The sequence below is a fragment of the Tiliqua scincoides genome, chromosome 1 (genome assembly GCF_035046505.1).
Source record: "Tiliqua scincoides isolate rTilSci1 chromosome 1, rTilSci1.hap2, whole genome shotgun sequence".
In the NCBI taxonomy this organism is placed as follows: Eukaryota; Metazoa; Chordata; class Lepidosauria; order Squamata; family Scincidae; genus Tiliqua; species Tiliqua scincoides.
This window is the reverse complement of record NC_089821.1, coordinates 31927477-31944906: the sequence shown is the minus strand read 5'-3', so window position 1 is coordinate 31944906 and position 17430 is coordinate 31927477. Positions and strand designations below refer to the sequence as shown.

Here is a 17430-nt window from a genome sequence, read left to right as displayed (position 1 = left end):
GGGCTCTTAGGCAGGCTGCAATCCTAGGCACTTTCCTGGGAGTAAGCTCCATTGACTAGAATGAGACTTACTTCAGAGTAGACATACCTAGGATTGGGCTCTTAATCCTGGCAGAGATATATATATGCACCGTTTTCACATGCTAAGGGCAGGTGAAAAGGGATTCTACGTGTGTACAACGTGCTGTCCAGCCTTGCCAGAGATCCTCCTCATCCTTCCCCCACAAGCATGCCCTCCACCAGCCAGCGTTTGCAGCTCCTCTCCAGCAATGCACAGCAGCTGCTCAGGGCAGCAGAGAACATACAATTGCATGCCAAACGCCTTCCCAAAGACACAGAGTATTCTGATACCTGAATTAAACCATATTTAATCGCTTGTTTGCAAATGTAGCTGTTTCTCTGTGCACCTAAGGACCCCTCTCATGTAAGAATTCCTTTTTTGTTCTTACTTCCACAGTTGCTTAGAGTAATTTTACTACATGGAACTCATGTAAGCCATTTTTCGGAAACCATTCACTGCTTCCTCTCCTCGAAGTAGTGCCACACTACATACTACACGCTACAAGTGCACCTGTACAGTATTTTTCCCCATGTGTAGAAAAAGTAGCTAGGGGGAAGGGGATGTGGAGATTGACAGCCCAATCCTATGCATGTCTACTCAGAAGTAAGTTCATCTTCAGGGGGGAAGCACATAAAAAATATTTTATTTCTCCAATAAAAAGTGGTTTAAAAATAAATAAATAAATAAATAAATAAATAAATAAATAAAAAGATTAACAAGTTGTGAGTTCCTGCACCTTTTTTTTTTTTTTAATACAAAAAAGCACTGGTTAACACTGTATGCAGAGATGGCATTATAGAGCAATCAGTTCTGTTTCCTACGTTTGTTGTTGCTCTCTAATGCACACTTTCCACTGCCTAGTTTGGAATATTTCTCCAGCAAATTCCCTGCATTGGATTTCAGTAAAAGTTGGTGCACTGTTACGCCATTTTTGTCCAATGTTGTATATTTGCAACAGGGACCAAATGCATACACCTGTGGACTGGGCAAAAATTGGTTAAGGAGTGTCTGAGCTGCAGGCCTTACAGCTTTTCATGAAGCAAAGCCAAGAAAGCTTCATTTTCATGTAGTTTGCCATTAAAATCAGAAGGTTAAATGTGTATTTACTTTGATTTTGGTACCATTAATCATTACATGGCAATGTTGGCATGGGAACATTGATAAGACCAGATAAATGTTGATTAGGCTAGTATTTTCTTGTATGCCTGTTATCTTCATGTAGGAGGGATCGGGAAACATGATAAAGCACTGCCCTTCAGGACAAATGAAAGGCATAGTGGGATAGCATCTGGGAACTTGATGCGTTAGCCGATGGAGTAATTGTGTGATATCACCATGAGTGCCATCATGATGAACATGCACATAAGTGAACATTAGAATTAAGCAACGCACCATCAAAACATAAATATGGGTTCATTAGAACATCAGCACAAGGTTTATGTTGTGTTTCTTGTATTCCTTTTACAGGAAATAGTGGAAGGAAGAGATGTAGGTTTGATGCTTTTGGTGGCAGCCATAATATTGAGACCTGGAAGTGACTTGTTTGACTTTTCAAGAGCAAGGTGTAAGCTTGGAATAATTTCATCCCTGCATGCCACATATTTATCTACAAATGCAAGAGTGCACATGTAAAAGACTTTTTGTGCATAAAGCAACTTTAGAAACTTAAAAGTGCATTTAAATTTGAATTTAAAAGCAACCTAGCTTTTTATGGGGGCTTTGTCTTTTTTGTAGCCAGCCTTGTCTAATTATAATTTTGAAAGAAGGGAACCATTGAACCATTCCCTTCATTTTTCTTAGCAAAGAACAGTGATCTTTGAAAATAACCATCAAGAATTTTCAGACTATTTCTTTTTCTTAGCTCTGTGCTATTTCAAGGCACAGTATTCAGTAATGTTCTCTGCCAACTAGTGATTCATTTGTGCAAATAGGTAGTTATGAGGCAAATGCCACTTTCGACAAGCAGAGCAATGCTGTCAGGCTGTCTTCCCCCTTGGGCAACCCCACTTTGTGTTTCCGGCACTGAATTGTATTTGACATTCAATTTAAAAGCCCTTGGTACCTATTCGTAGAACTTTACCATGATAATAGAGATAAACCAACTGAGAGCAGCTTATGACAGAACCTTTTTTCTTCTGATTGTCCCCACTCATCAGATCAGGCTGAAGTGCCTTATTTGCATTGAAGAAAGTATCTTTAATCTTGAAATGTTGTTGAGGTGGGGGAGGAGGGGGGGCAGGAAGAGACCCAGAATAATTTAAGAGCCAAACTCATTACATTTGATTCTGAAAGAATGCACTGATGCACCCGCCACATAACTGGGTTGGTTGATCAGTGGGGGAAGGGGAGATGTGTGCATTCATGTGTGCAGACGCTCAATAAAAGGCAAAAGAAGAAATAGACAGGAGATCGCAGCAGCAGACAGAGTGCCTTGAAGAGTCAAGTCATTAAGTCTGTAAACTTCCCAGCACATTTGTTCTCCATGTGCATGCATACAGTTTTGATTTGTATTAGCCCTGCCACAAAGAAACTACCACTGATAATATTGGTATGGGCTCTGCTCCTAAGAATGACAAAGCAGATTCTCTTCCCCCAAACCTGTCTTGTGGCCACTGATGATCCTGACATTGCCATGATCTTGTCTGATGCTGAAAACTAAAGTAGGTCATTGTGGCTCAGGCTGCGTGTAGAAGAGTTGCAAGGAAAACTTGAGGTGTGAAAACAAATGTGGCTAGAGCTCTCTTTCCTGCCAACTCCCTTCTAGACTACAGTAATACCTCCCACTGGAATGAATGGGAGTCATAAAAGAGCAAAATATTCCTCCTGTGCCATTCCAGTTCAGTTGAGTGTATGCAGAAGAACTTGCTTATGGTAAATGCCTATGAACAGTAAAGGAAGTAATCGTACTAATGGCCCAATCCTAAGGGTTTGCTAGCACCAGTGCCGCAGCTGCTTCTCTGATGCTAGCTGTTGCAAATGTGTCGTAAAGCACATTTGCAACAACTCAGGAGTAGATAGCACTGGTGAGAAGACCTGCACCATCCTGCCGGTGCTGAATCTGGACTTGAAGCTGTTGACACTGGTAAATACAGTACCAAGTAGCACAGGGGTAAGGGGAGGGTAGAACAGAGGTGGGGAGGGGTAAAATTGGGTGTGTGGAACAGTCAGGCCCAGGAGGTGATCAATGGAGGAGGCCTCTGCCATATATGAACCTCTTCTCAGGTCTGAAAGCCCTACATGGCACTTCTTGAACTTGTGTTAGTAATTTTGCTGGCACAGTCCGAGTCGCCTCATTGAACAGGCTGGGGCCTGACATGGGTTAAGGAAACAAATATTCCCTTATCCCAAGGAGACCTCCAGTCTACTCAGTTCCAGCACTGGATACAGAGTGAGCCATGCAGCTCCATTGAAAAGGATTGGGCTGTAACACTTTTGTCATTCAAGGGTGATAATATACAAATATAATGGTCTAATTGAGTTGACATATTTAGAATTGCATCTGTGCTATTACTTTGTACATGAACATGTACAACTGGAATATGTTTTTAAAGAAAAAAACCAATGTGGATACTGCAGAGTCTTTCTTGTATGCCAGGGGTTCTCAAAGTGTGGGTGTTTATATATGCAAGTTATGCAGGATTGAAATCCTGCATAACCGATTGATCCAGTCTTATGGCTGGCCAATCGGGTGGTGGATCGAAATCCTATCGTCCGATTGGCACTCTAGTTTAGTGTTTCAACAGCTATCATGGGGAATCTGGGCAGAGCTAAGGGGTATAAAGCCAGGGGCTTTTGCCTTGTGTTTGCATTGCCAGGTTTTGTTCTGAAGATGAAATAAATGTGTTGAGCTGTTACCTCTATGCCTTCCTTTATTCGCATGGACCCACTATTTAAAAGTGGGCAAACAGCTTGGAAGAGGGTTGCAAAGCTCTGAAGAACTGGGTTCAATCCCAGGAATCTCCAGGTAGGACTGGGAAAGATCCCTGACTGAAACCCCAGAAAGCCACTGTCAGTATGCATCAGCAGCATAGAGCTAGATAGAATAGTTTTATACTCTAGAATTTTTCTAAGTGTGGGTTGCAGCCAAGGACTCCCTGTTGCATGCAGTTTCATTTTGTGTCCAAATTTTATAACTTTTTAAAGGAACCTAGGTGGGGAGGCCAGGATATCTGACTTTTCAGTTGAAGTGCATGGGTGTACTTTTGGAAGAGTAGGAAAAAAGAGAATTTTATCTGTCAGCCTAATGATCTGCCCTATGCCAGTGTAGAAAAAATTGTGTACAGTACCACAAAACACCCTTTCAACTCTTCACGTCACGTTCAAACACCCACAACCTCTCTGTGATTCTTCCGAAGCGCAAACTTGCCTTTGTCCATATGGCTGGTGGAAAGCATGGGTAGAGGATGTGTGGAAAGCTGCCCTTTGGGGGTGTGGCATAGTTTCTGAAGACATCTTCAGAACAATGCACCATTTATTCTGAGTGTGTTATTTGGAGACCCTTTGCATGCACAGCGGAAAGGTACTCATTGAAGGAAGTGATTGTTTTGAGACATTATGCGTGGTGTGGAGGGAGAGTTATTTGACACACAACCGGGAAACTGTAGCACCTGTTCAAGCCTTCAGAATGAATGGTCACATTCTGGCGATGTTGACTGCTTACACGGAGAGGGCACCTCCTTTTTTTTTTTCCTTCGATGCTTTTGATGAATCTGCTGTTGTACATTAGCCACGTTTATATCTCTGCAAGTTGGCCCCATGTTGCTGATGAGCCCCATCAAAAGGCAAATGCACAGTGCACTAATGAGCTGCTGAGCAGTTGTCAGAAGCATCACTCTTAATGGAACAAAATTGCTTTATAAACAGACGGGCCAGGAGGTTGGTGAATGACTAATCTGAAATTCTTTGAATTGGCTTGATTCATGGGCAGAGAATCTAGTTTTAATTGGAACAGGGTCCTGACTGTGTTTTCAGGGATTGTTTGGGTGATTTCCCCCCCCTCCCGTTGTTTACTTCTGTGTTTTGTACAGGAATGCTAATGTCTGTGTTTTGTGAGAGTGACAGTGGCATAAGTATATTCTTGTTCATATAACTGCACTACGGAAATCCAGACTCACACTCAAAACAAATAATGCAAAGCAGCCTTGCAGATTATTCAGGAGTCATCACCTTCCCCCCCCTTCCCTTTGCCCTTGCTCCTGCTCTTGCTCCAGCTCTCCCACCAACTGCCTGCTGTGTTATTCAAGGACCATCTCCCAACTGTCTGTGTGACTGGCAACAAGAATCTCTCCCCAGCACTAGAAATGCTGCAAGGCCCTGTTGTGCTTTTGTGCTGTCTCTCTGTCTTTCCGTTTCCCTTACAATAGTTAAGGGTCCTGTGGTGGCATCTCCTCTCATCCCACATAGGGGATGTTTCATATCTTAGGGGACAAGGCAGTTGCTAGCCCCCTATACTCCAGGCTCCCTGCAAGAATGACCATACCTGTCTCCAACTGGATCCCTGGTGGCGCTGTCACACCTCCCTTTTCCTGGGCTTCCTCATCTCCATTTGCCAAGCCTCTTTCTCCTCTGGTGCCTTTCCTATAATTTATTTCACTCAGATTCTTTATTTTCTTCTTTGTTGCTCTTTTTCTTCAGCTTTCTGCTTCTTCTCCTGTTTTTCCTTCTCCTTCCTTGGTTTTCCCACTCCCCTCCTTTTTTCCTTCACCTCTTTTGCCTCATCTCTCTCTGCCCCCTAAGCTCCTGATTCTGTGCATGGAATAGTAGGTAGCATTACTGAAAATGCTACCTTTTGGCATTTTAAATTTGCCTTCTAGGACCACCCAGCTACATCTCCTGGTGCCATAGGTGCCACGACCACTATCTCCTCTCCAGCACCATCTACCAGCCTATCTAGATGACACATGAAATCTGCAAATGGCAGGGAAGGCATTATTCTTTCTACACTTTGTCATAAACCCATCCCCCTATATTCCTAACGATTGACTCGCCCACTATTAGGAGCCTCCTTCCTGCCCCCCTGAAGGAATATGAGACCATTTGCTAGTTGCAATCCATAATAATCTGGCACTGCTCATCATTTCATCCTTCAACAGGTCATACTTATGACAACTAGACTTGGGGCCTAAAGAGTCATAGAGCTGGAAGCGACTTTGGAGGTCATTCAAAACCTTGCTTTTGGATCGAGAGAACTGATCCTTCTTTTTGGAAGACTTAGGAAATCTACTTCCCTACAAGGATTTTGGGAGGACTGGAAGACTTTCCTTTTTCAATTGGCATTGGGTTGATCTCAGTCTTTTCTCTTTATGTGTGTTTTCTTTTATGGTTTAATCTGTGTTGTGTGTGTTTCTGCAAAGCTACTTTTGGAAAAGCAGGATATAACTATCTTAAATCAATGTCAGTTCGCATGCGTATCTAAAATATGCTTTTGCCTTGATTTGTATTGTTAGGTCTGTCCTTGAAATTGCACCATCATTTTAATACTTCTCTCGCAAGGTGAAATGCTGCCTGGCTGACTTCCTACTACCTGGCAAGGATGTCTGGCTAATAGGATGAATGCTGCGGAGGCAAGCGAGCTGTTTCAGCATTCTGTTTTTGCTGCTTCCTACCCTTGACCTGTGCAAGGCTTTTTATTGTTGTTTTTTGGCGAGAGAATGCCGTATGTGCAATTTTCAGGAGAACTTCAACACACATTATTTTATATATTTTTTCTTTGTCACCCAGCAGTGCTAATTGAAGAGAAAATGCTCCTTGCTGACAGCAGCCATGGCAGAAAAAAATGGTGTTAACTATTGCCATTTTTTCCAAAAAACACTTCTTTGGCTGGTATTGCAGTGATTTAACTCCCCCTCCCCCCCGTCTCACTGACAGTTACAATGTGGTATTAGAAACTGCTGGGCAGTGCTGCCTTGCAAGTGGTGTCCAGCATGTGCACTTAATGCTCATCTGTGATTTGCAACTTTAGTTTGTATAGGTTGCTTCCTGCCAGTTTATATTAGCATGCTGTGCTGCAGAAATTGTACAGCTATAGGGAAAGGCTGTTTTAGCTGATGTCAAAGAAGAAATTTGTTTCTATCATGTCCTTAAAGAAGGCTTGATGGTTCTTTGCTAGACATTCCTGGCAGTGGCATATCTGCAGGGGGTGCAGGCCACATCAGGTAACATGCACAGGAGGGTTGACACCACTACTGGCCAAAATTTTTAAAATATTGGGATTTTCAAATAATACTATCATGCTATATATCATTTGATGTGTAATATCATGCAGAACGCCATGAAACCAACTGCATTGGAATATCTCTATTCTATAAGACGCTATAGCCAAAAAACCAGCAAGGCAGGGCAGTGGTTCATTACCATGCCCACTGCCCAGGGCATTGCCTTGCTCACTGCAGAAGAGGAGGTCCATCACGGGGGTAATCTGGCTGGCGCCCTACACCAGGTGATACAAATTCTAGTGACACCAATGCAGGCAGGTTGAGTGTGCTCAGCATTCAAACCACAATTGTTTGACACTTGGTGAATGCAGTCTTTCTGAAAGTTAAATTATGAGTATGATTATTATTCTGTAACACGCCTCATGAGGACTTGGTCCTGGAAGGTAGGGTATAAGTGTTTTAAATAGAGCAACTCGATACTTGCTATGAGAATCTATAGGACAATGCTTGTGACACTAGCAGCGATGAGTGACACTTTCGAACTATTTGATTTTGTTGACACTGTTGTTTTTCTAGAGCTTAGCACTTTTTCCTATCCTATCTGAGCACTCATGTAACCCCTTAAGAAGAAGAAACAAATTCCATGCAACACTGTTCATACTCTCACTAACAATGCCCTGGAGATGTGATCCCAGCAGCAGCAGCAGTTGTTCTCATGAGTATTTATGTACAGCTTTTCAACAAAATAAAGTTCACAAAGTGGTTTACACAGCAAAAGAAATGATCCCCTTGTCCCCAAACGGCTCACTGTCTTAGAGAGAGAGAGATAGATAGATATATATATATATATATATATATATATATATATATATATATATATATATATATATATATATATCTATATATATATATATATATATAAAACACATAAGAAACACTAGGACACAGTTACGGAAAAAATGACTTTGCTGGGGTGAATAGAAACAGTTGCGCACTCTCTCTCTCTCTGCTAACGTAAGAGGAGCATCACTTCTTAAAGTGCTTCTTTGCCCACCTAGCATTTGTCATCCGGCAGACGGATATCACACTGTTTCTTACACTAAAATGCTTTCCACCTAGGAATTTTGTCACATTTGTACTGCTGTAAGGATGTGTTTATACAGTGTATGTGCAGCTGTTTTTACTTCCATCCAACAGCATGGAGGAGCAGGAGGAGCCATGAAGCTCATCAGCCCTCAAAAAAATCAGGATAGGTAGGGTATAGGAGGAACCTGTGTTGACTATTCTCCACCCTTGTCCCAAGGGAAACAGCAGCAGGCGATTACAACCACAATTAGCCATGAAAATGACTGTTGAGGGAATGGTCAGCTTGGTTTCTTTGTTGCACACTGCTCCTCTTCCTACTTCCACCGTGATTATTTTGGTCTTGTGTACTGGTACGGTGCCCCATTTGGGTATACTGTCTGAGAATATGGCCTACACATGCAGTAGAGGGCAAAAATGCTTGTAGCCGAGAAGAAAAAAACCCAGTTCTTTAGCAAAACTTAAAGAAGCTGCATTTTATTCAGGAAGCTTTAAATAAGCCGTCCTATTTATGACGCGTGAATTTATGCATCAGGTTTGCAGCTCTTGCTTGAAGAAAAATTGGGCGTTCTTTAAGTTTAGCAGAACCTTCTGCAAGAGAGGTGTTAACATTTGGCTGTCAGCATAGTGAACGCGTTGCTAATGTTCTCTGGTTTGAGAGTCATTCTTTTATTTTGAGACATCTTCTTCCAGCTTTATTTATTTATTTACATGGTTCCAGGATTATTTGCAGAGCAGTAACTGAGCCAGATTCTGGTTTAATGCAACACTTCATTTGAGATTAAATTTTGTTTGATTCGTTGTTTGACCAATATGATACTTTTAAAATGTATACGTTTCCCAGGTTTTCATATCAGGGCATTTTCATCCTTCTATTTTGTTCAAAGTTCTCTCAGCTTGGCTAATTCTGCAGGTTGATGTACTTACTGGGTGATGGGCATTCGTCCTGAGCATCAAGCTGTGGCCAGTTACAAGCAGTGCATGGCCAATAGTTCCTGATCCACCTCCATCCTTTTCTCTGGCTGTTTTGCCAAGTTTGGGAAGAAACAGGAGTCCTCTCTAGTTGCTGCCTACCATAAGTTGTATTTCAAACAGTGTCTGGCAACTGGTGAAATGTCAATTGTGAGCAGTCTACTTTGTAAACTTGTTTTCATGCCTTTATTATTTTTCTTACTATACTTGTTGTGCATTAGCCCCTGAAGTTGATCTGTAAACCAGGAATTCTCCACTTCAGATTTTGCCTTCACCCTGAATTCATTGGATGACCTTAGGTAATCTGCTTACTTTCAGCCTGGTTCTTCTCTCTCTCTCTTTTCCCCCTCCCACATCTACAATATAGAGAATAATCATGCTGACCTACTTTTTACAAGGTTATTGCAACTATTGCTGAGATAGTCTGTGAAGCACTTTGAAATATAATATCCACTATATTAATATTAATAATAATTTTTTTTCAGAATTTACTGTTGGTCCAAGGTTTTCAGTAGACTTCAGAGTTTTGCCATTTTTGTTAGTGGCTCTCTGGTAAACTTATCAGCAATTCCATAAAAACCCCATTATTCTTTTATACTTCAGGTGAGTCAGAGTGACATGAAGCTGTGCATTCAACAAGAGTTTGACAAAGTACGGCGTCTGGTTTGTGAAGAGGAGCAGAAAGCTCTCCATCTGGTGGACCTCCAGGAAGCATTGGCTACTGCTCACACCACCGAGGTTCTGGCTGAAATTGATGTCCGCATGGCAAAATTGATGACCGAGATGGCAGAGCTCACCAGGCAGCTGAATACGTTTAATGAGCTTGCCTTGCTCAAGCCTGAGGTAAATAAAGAACATAGGAAGCAGTTAACAGCTGAGGGGTTGTAAAGCTTTATGATGGATGCCAAAGTTTAGTCTCTTTTACTGCTTGTCAGCGTTTAAAGATGGCCACAAATCCACTCAACTTCCAAGGGAATATGCAGAGTTGTAAGTAATAACCCATTATGAGTTGTGTGTGGTTATGTTGATACCCACTTGACTTAGGTGGTTTAAAAGGGCACAAAGCCAACTGCATCCATTCATTTTAAAGTTGGATTGTAGTGCTTTCCAGAAGCATGTCTTATATCATATGTTGTATCTCGGGATGCATGCAGATTGTTTTGACATCCTTTCACCTCTCCCGGTTCGGAATCTGTCTTGTTCTTTCGGGATAGAGGGAACGAGGCTTTGGAATGAGTTAGAATTTTTCCCATTCAATAAATGCAATAACTGTACCCCCTATCCAAATTTTTACTATAAAGGCTGTTTTCAGGAATGAATTGGGTACGGATAACAAGAGAACAGTGTATAGATAAATAGGCAAATATAGTTTTGAAGTTCATGTCAACATAGAGAAAAGTGGCATCTGCATACATAGCTGGCAAAGAATTCATCATCTGGTCCCATGTGTGAGATAGGCTTCCTTCACAGGAAATTGAATATAGTTCATGACTGCAGAAAGGCTTACTTCCAGTGGACTGTATTACCTTAGAATTACAACACACATTTTGCTTCCTTAAAAGTTACACCAATTCCTGGATATATTTGGAAGCTCATGAGGAAGCTGCTTGAACCTTTCACTAATGAGACTATACTATATCTCCAAAACTAGATGTGATAGGGCAAAACGGATGCCATTTTTGGAATTGGCACCCCAAATTCACATCGAATCACCATAAAGTTTGGGAAAAACTTTTCTGACCCTCAATTTTGTAGGCCTGTGTTATCGACCTGGTCAGGTTGGGTCAGTTTTTTTTCTCACCCTGCTTTTGCAGCCCCAAGGACTGCATAATGTTCATTGAGCTCTTAGTGTGCTGAGTTATATGGTGTTCGGCTGCATTAGACTTGGAAGGTCCCAGGTTGTACAAGCCTAATCTAAAGCCAGTCTGCTCGAGTCTTTTGTTAAAAGCTTCTGTGAATCCCTGGCATTTGGCTTCTCATCCTAGTTTGACCTAGCGTTGACAAGAAATGTGCATTCAGGTATTTTGAGAGCATTAGAACATAAGGCATGTTGGATTAAACTGAAGTCTGCCTAGTCCAGTCTCCTGTATTGCACAGTGGCCACGTCTAGGCACTCACAAGAAGATATGAAGGCAATAGCTCCCACCCAGTGTTTTACCCCAAGTAACTTGTATTATGAGGCATACAGGCTCTGAACATTACAACTCCACCTAGCCATTATGGTTAATAGCCATTGTTCTAACATTCTAAACCTGTTTTTTATTCTTTTTTTTAAAAAAAAAGTCATTCAACCCTCAAAGTCACCTCATCTTTTTGACAGCAAATTCCATACATTAATTATGCATTGCATGAAGAGCTACTTTCTTTAGTCTGTCCTGAATCTCCTGCCAATCAATTTAATTGGGTGACCCCAAGTTCTAGTAGCATTAGAAAGTGAGGAAAAAAGCTTCTTCATCTGCTTTCTCCGTACCTTTCGTAACTTTATAAAATGACATCTTGTTTTGCTTAGTCAACTTTTTCCTAAACTAAAGCATCAGAGCGCTGTAGACTTTTCTCAGAGGGGACCTTTTTCCACCCCCCTTGACCATTACAACAGCTCTTTCGGCACCTTTTCCGTTTCTGTGAATAATATCCTTTTTGAGATGCGCTGATCAGAACTGTACCGAGTATTGCAAATATGGTCACACCTTATAGCTATATGAAGACTTTATGAAGCCATCTGATGTTTCAAATCCTTTCCTAATATTCCCTAATGACTGTCTATGTTGTGGTGTCTTTGTATATTTTTGTTTTGTTTTGTTCTTTCTCTGTATTTTATGCCAATAAAGGTCTACTGAACTGAACTGATTCCCTAATGACATATCTGCCCTTTTCCAATCCCACTCTACATGCAACTGACATTTTCATTGAACTATCCAGCACAACCCCACTATCCTTGGTGGTTGCAATCGGTTCAGGTCCATCAGAATATGTGATTTCCCCCCCCCCCCCACACACACACCCAATTTTTGACTTGCATTGCATCTCATTTGCCATTTGCCATTTTGTGCTGATTGACTCAGTTCAGAGAGATCCTTTTGGAGCTCTTCATAGTTTGCTTTGGTTGCCACCACCTTGAATAATTTTGTGTCGAGGGTTTACCCCGATTCTGGATTGGCACTTTTTAATCTTTTTACAGCTACAACCTACTTCATCGGCCACGGTAGCCACGTTATGACCCAGCATGCCTTGCAGCTCCCGGGCAGCACTCCAGCATGCCTTGTGGCTTCCACAATGCTTATAGAAAGCATATGACTGAGTTAGTGACTTCCTAGGAATCGTGACCTCATTGTAAAGTGAATAACTTTTGCATAGCGAACCATGTGTTACTACAGTGAGTTCATTGTAAATTGAACCCATTGTAAAATGAGGGTCTGCTGTATGCTAGAACTGTTAGGTCAACAGTTCTAGCATCTGAATTTGTTACAAATTGTTTGGCAAATGCCACCTGGATCTGGTGGCTTATTAGTTTGCAGCTTCTCAATTAACTTTAAACTTCAATTCCTTGTCAGTTCTATTTGACATAATTTTTCAGTTTGTTTTTTTTAATAAAGGCATGTCTGTCTGCTACCTTCTGTATTAAAGACTGGTACAGAGAATGCATTTAGCTTCCCTGTAACCTCTCTGTCCTCTTTCAATAATCCTCTTGCACCTGTATCATCCTTACAGTCCAGCCATATCCCAGGCTGGTTTCCTGTGTCTGATGCATTTAAATTTTATTGTTTTAATGCTTTTAGCAGTGTGCTCTGCAGACTTTTTTCCACTTGTCTTTTTGTCAGTTTGCATTTGTTTTGCCAGAGTTTGTATTCCTTCTTACTTGTCTAACTTGGGAATGGTTTCCACTTTTTTGAGGAAAGACTGTCGGGTAGTTCAAGTTGCACACCATTACAGCATAATCCTTACTGAGTGCTCTCCCTGTTTTCTATCCTGTTTTAAAATCATCCATACCCTTTTGGTTGGGGTGGTGATAATGCATATTACTCTGAGGGCCTGATGTTTATACCTACATTGATTCTGTGTTGTTGTATTTGTTAGCTTTTCTGATTTATTGGGCTTCCTGCCCTCTTTGATATAGAACACTGCTCCCACTTTGCCCTCTGTTGTTTTCTTATAGATTTTATACCCAGTAATAACCTTGTATTGTATTGGCAACCTTCAGTCTCGAAAGACTATGGTATCGCGCTCTGAAAGGTGGTTCTGGCACAGCGTCTAGTGTGGCTGAAAAGGCCAATCCGGGAGTGACAATCCCTTCCACACCGGGAGCAAGTGCAGTCTGTCCCTGGTCTGTCTCCCTGGCTATGGGCCTTCCTTCTTTGCCTCTTAGCCTCAGACTGTTGGCAAAGTGTCTCTTCAAACTGGGAAAGGCCATGCTGCACAGCCTGCCTCCAAGCGGGCCGCTCAGAGGCCAGGGTTTCCCACTTGTTGAGGTCCATCCCTAAGGCCTTCAGATCCCTCTTGCAGATGTCCTTGTATCGCAGCTGTGGTCTACCTGTAGGGCGCTTTCCTTGCACGAGTTCTCCATAGAGGAGATTCTTTGGGATCCGGCCATCATCCATTCTCACGACGTGACCAAGCCAACGCAGGCTTATTAACTGACAAGGTTAATTACAATAACCAGTAATAACCACATTCTACTTATTTTCAGTTTTATACTGAATTTCTAATATGCCTGCTATAGCTATATTCATTCTGATGCCAAGCACTCCAATCCCTCGTCATGGCTTAGACGCCTCTGGCTTTAGCATATAAAGACTTATGCATTCCATACCTTTCCAGATGTGCTTTTATGTGTGTGCAATTTTTCCTTTAATTTCTTGGCCCCTTTTACAACGACTGTCATGTGTCCCTCTGCTTATTGCTAGATTGATTTATTATTTATACCATCTCATCAATGTGCCTCGCATTTTGCGGAGGAACAACAAAAGATAGATCCATGCTCCAAGCAACGGACAATCTATATGTTCTTCCTTGTGACCCTGATGCATTTATACAGTTATTCTTCAGGAACAAGTAGTGAATACTCCTCTGCTCTCGTTGGCTCTCTCCCAGTTCAAAAACTGAAATTTTATTACCTACGATTCTTGATGAGCCAGATTCTCTCTCCTTCCTATCAGTTTTTTTTATAAATGGCAAAGTGCTCCACAATGACAATGAGTGTTAGTCACAGCTGTGGGAGAAAGTAAGGAGGCTACCATTGATGACAATATGAGGTAGGATGCAACCTATTCCTTGTCCTTGCCATTGACATTACCATTGTGTACCAGCGTGTGTAGTTTGCTTGTTCTTTAGTTATAGCTTGCTGGTTGCCGTTCTTATATTTTCCCCCATAAAAGCGAATGACTTCCATACGTTTCTATAGCAGACATTTACAGGGCTACAGCTGTTGTAATGAGGACAAAACCTGCTATATCCAGACACAGTTCCAGTGGAAGGAGATAAATTGTGATAGTTAGTCAATGCTTTGAGGAATCAGGAAGAAGGAAATAGGGACAGAAATATCTAGTCTTGGAAAGAATTTTTTTCAAGGAAATATTTATTGTCATGCATAATCAGCACAAAAATAGAAGCATAAATATGGGTCTTTCTGGATCAAACTAAGGGTTCATCTTTTTTAGCATTCTGTTTCCAAAAGTGGATAGTCAGATAACCCTGGAGAAAATCTAACAACCAAACTCTGCCCATTTGTCTGGACAGGGAAGACCAGACAAAGACTTGCCTGTCCATCACCATTATTACTAGATGTTTGCTATTTGAACATCTTGCTATTATATTTTAAGGTGATAAAACCATGGGCATCCTGTATACATAATAGGTACTATTTTGCTAGATACACCTGATGAGAAACAAGCTATTGCCCAGAGAAACTTGTATAATTGTTTCTTTTTTATCTGTGGCATGTACATTCACAATCCAGGCTTCCAAGTTAAAAGTTTATTTTTGCCTTTACATCACTTAAGATTTCCTTCCAACTTCTTGGCTATGATCTAAATTTAACCTTGGTTAAACTTCTGTCACTTCCTAGAAGTTGTACCAACGACAACTTCAAGAAGCTAGACTGAGAACTTTTATTGAAATTGTAACATTTTTAAAATGCCTTTTACAATGCTCTGAGCACAGATTGAGTTCATTCAATGTCTTTTGATTTGACTTGTCTTGGAAAAAGAAACTGTAGAAGCTTTGATAGATAGATGGACGGAAAGGTTGTTGATCTCTTCTTTAGATCACAGAAACCTATTCACTGCCTGTACCTTGGTATCCTTTGTTTCACTTTTTATTTTTACTTTCAGTGATGAGAAGGAAAATTCTCCATAGTGGTCATTTGGGTGAAAGAATTTTCCACATCTTCTAGGCCTGGGAGAAAATGGATACTGAATCCTGACCCAAAAGTTTCAGAAATCCACTGCCAATCCACTGAGTATCCACTGGACCGATTAGTTATGTACACTGATTATTCCATGTCAGTCTTCAAGAGAGTAACCATGTTATCTCTGGCTACAACTGAAAGCAACTGATGTCTACTGGTGCTTCCAAAGTTCAGTACAGTCGACCCTCGGCAGCCATGGGGGTTCTGTTCCTGGAACCCCTGCAGATGCTGAAACTTGCAGATAATCAAATCTGTGGGTTGGGCTGCATCTGACCTATGGAAGCACCTTCCAGCTGCATCCGGAGGTGTTCTGTGGCTAGGCCTCAGAACTCCCAATGAAAGTATCAGAAGGGCACTTCCAATTTTTGGAAAATAATAGGAATGCCTTTCCAACACCTCCAGGAGGCTTTCTGAGCATATGTGCTGTCTCTGAAAGCCTCAGAACACTCTCCCCTGGAGGAGTCAGAATGTCACTTTTTTTGGAAGTCACTTGGTTTTTGGAAAACTGGATGAGCTTGATACCTCTCTGAGCTTCAGAAAGCCTCCCAGACACTTCTGGTTGCATCTGGGAGGTCAGGTGGGGCCCTCTACCGCAAGTTTGGAACCCGCAGTGAGTCAAATCTTTAGGTTTTAAACTTGAGGGATAAAAAGGGTCCACTTGTATACAAATGTAATGAGACTTCTGCCTTCAAAAAGCAAAGTGTATGGTGGCTTCATGCAGGATCTTATGCATAACCCAGTACAGGCATCTCCCTGAGGATAAGTTCCCGCTCTCCCCCATTGCAGATACCAAATCCACAGATAAAAGTGAACTCCGTACTTGGTGTGATGCCAAGCATTGTTTCTCATCTGTCTTTCTTTGCAGCCCTATCTGTTACAGATTGCTAAAGGAAGAACATGAGAAGCAGTCCTGCTTCCGATTAGCATTCTCTTAGTCTCCCTCCTCTAGTACTTTGACCGACTGTTTCTCGCATTCTTCCTCTAGTATTCTGTAACAGGAAGGAAGGGAACAGAATGAAGGCAGGTAAGTAATGAGTGTGTGGGAGTGGAGAATCAGGGATGTGAAACCGTGGATGTGGGATCTGTGGGTATGGGGGGATGCCTGTACAGGTTGAGCCTCATTATTCGCGTGGGTTCCATTCCAAGCACTCACGTGGATGGCAAAAAATGCACTATAGCAAATCAATTTTTTTTTAAAAAATTGCTCCGGTGATTGAAAAACAGGCTTGCTGACCTTTTGACTCTAAGATAAGAGTCATTAAGAAGACAATCCATCAATCAGTCATCCTCCAAGCGCTTCACTCAGCCCCTCCCTTCACCAATGCAAAGCGATCACCTTTCTTTCAGGGGGAAGAGAGGGATCACCTGGAGAGAAAAGGACTGATGGATTGTCAGCCAGCTGCCCTCTCTCTCTCTCTCTCTCTCATTAAGGAGGCTATTGTTAAAGGACTGGTCAGTTTTTTAAACTGATTTTAAAGGGATGCATTTTTCCCCTTTTCCAGGGATCAGCACATTCCTTCTTATTTGCAGTGGCCATTCATGTTGAGTCAATCCATGTATAAAAAAATCCGTGTATAAATAGGCTGGACCTGTACTGCCTACTGTATTACGACTGACAGCAGCTCTACAAGGCCTCAGGGAGAGAGATGGCTTTGTTCTGGTTGTGCTACCTGAGATATTTTTCAGTGGCAATTTAGGTTAGATTCAATATAAGCAATCTGCTCTTCTTGTCTGATGAAAGCTTGGCGTGGCTAATAT

At 41.7% G+C, this 17430-nt stretch overlaps 1 protein-coding gene across 1 annotated transcript in view; it reads left to right on the top strand.

The window, feature by feature from the left end:
• The window catches only part of TRIM44 (tripartite motif containing 44), a 101697-nt gene that overhangs the window by 26098 nt on the left and 58169 nt on the right, over positions 1-17430 (top strand). Inside the window, exon 3 of the mRNA XM_066631523.1 lies at positions 9873-10112. Coding sequence (XP_066487620.1) covers positions 9873-10112 — 240 coding nt within the window. The remainder of the gene's footprint in view (positions 1-9872; positions 10113-17430) is intronic.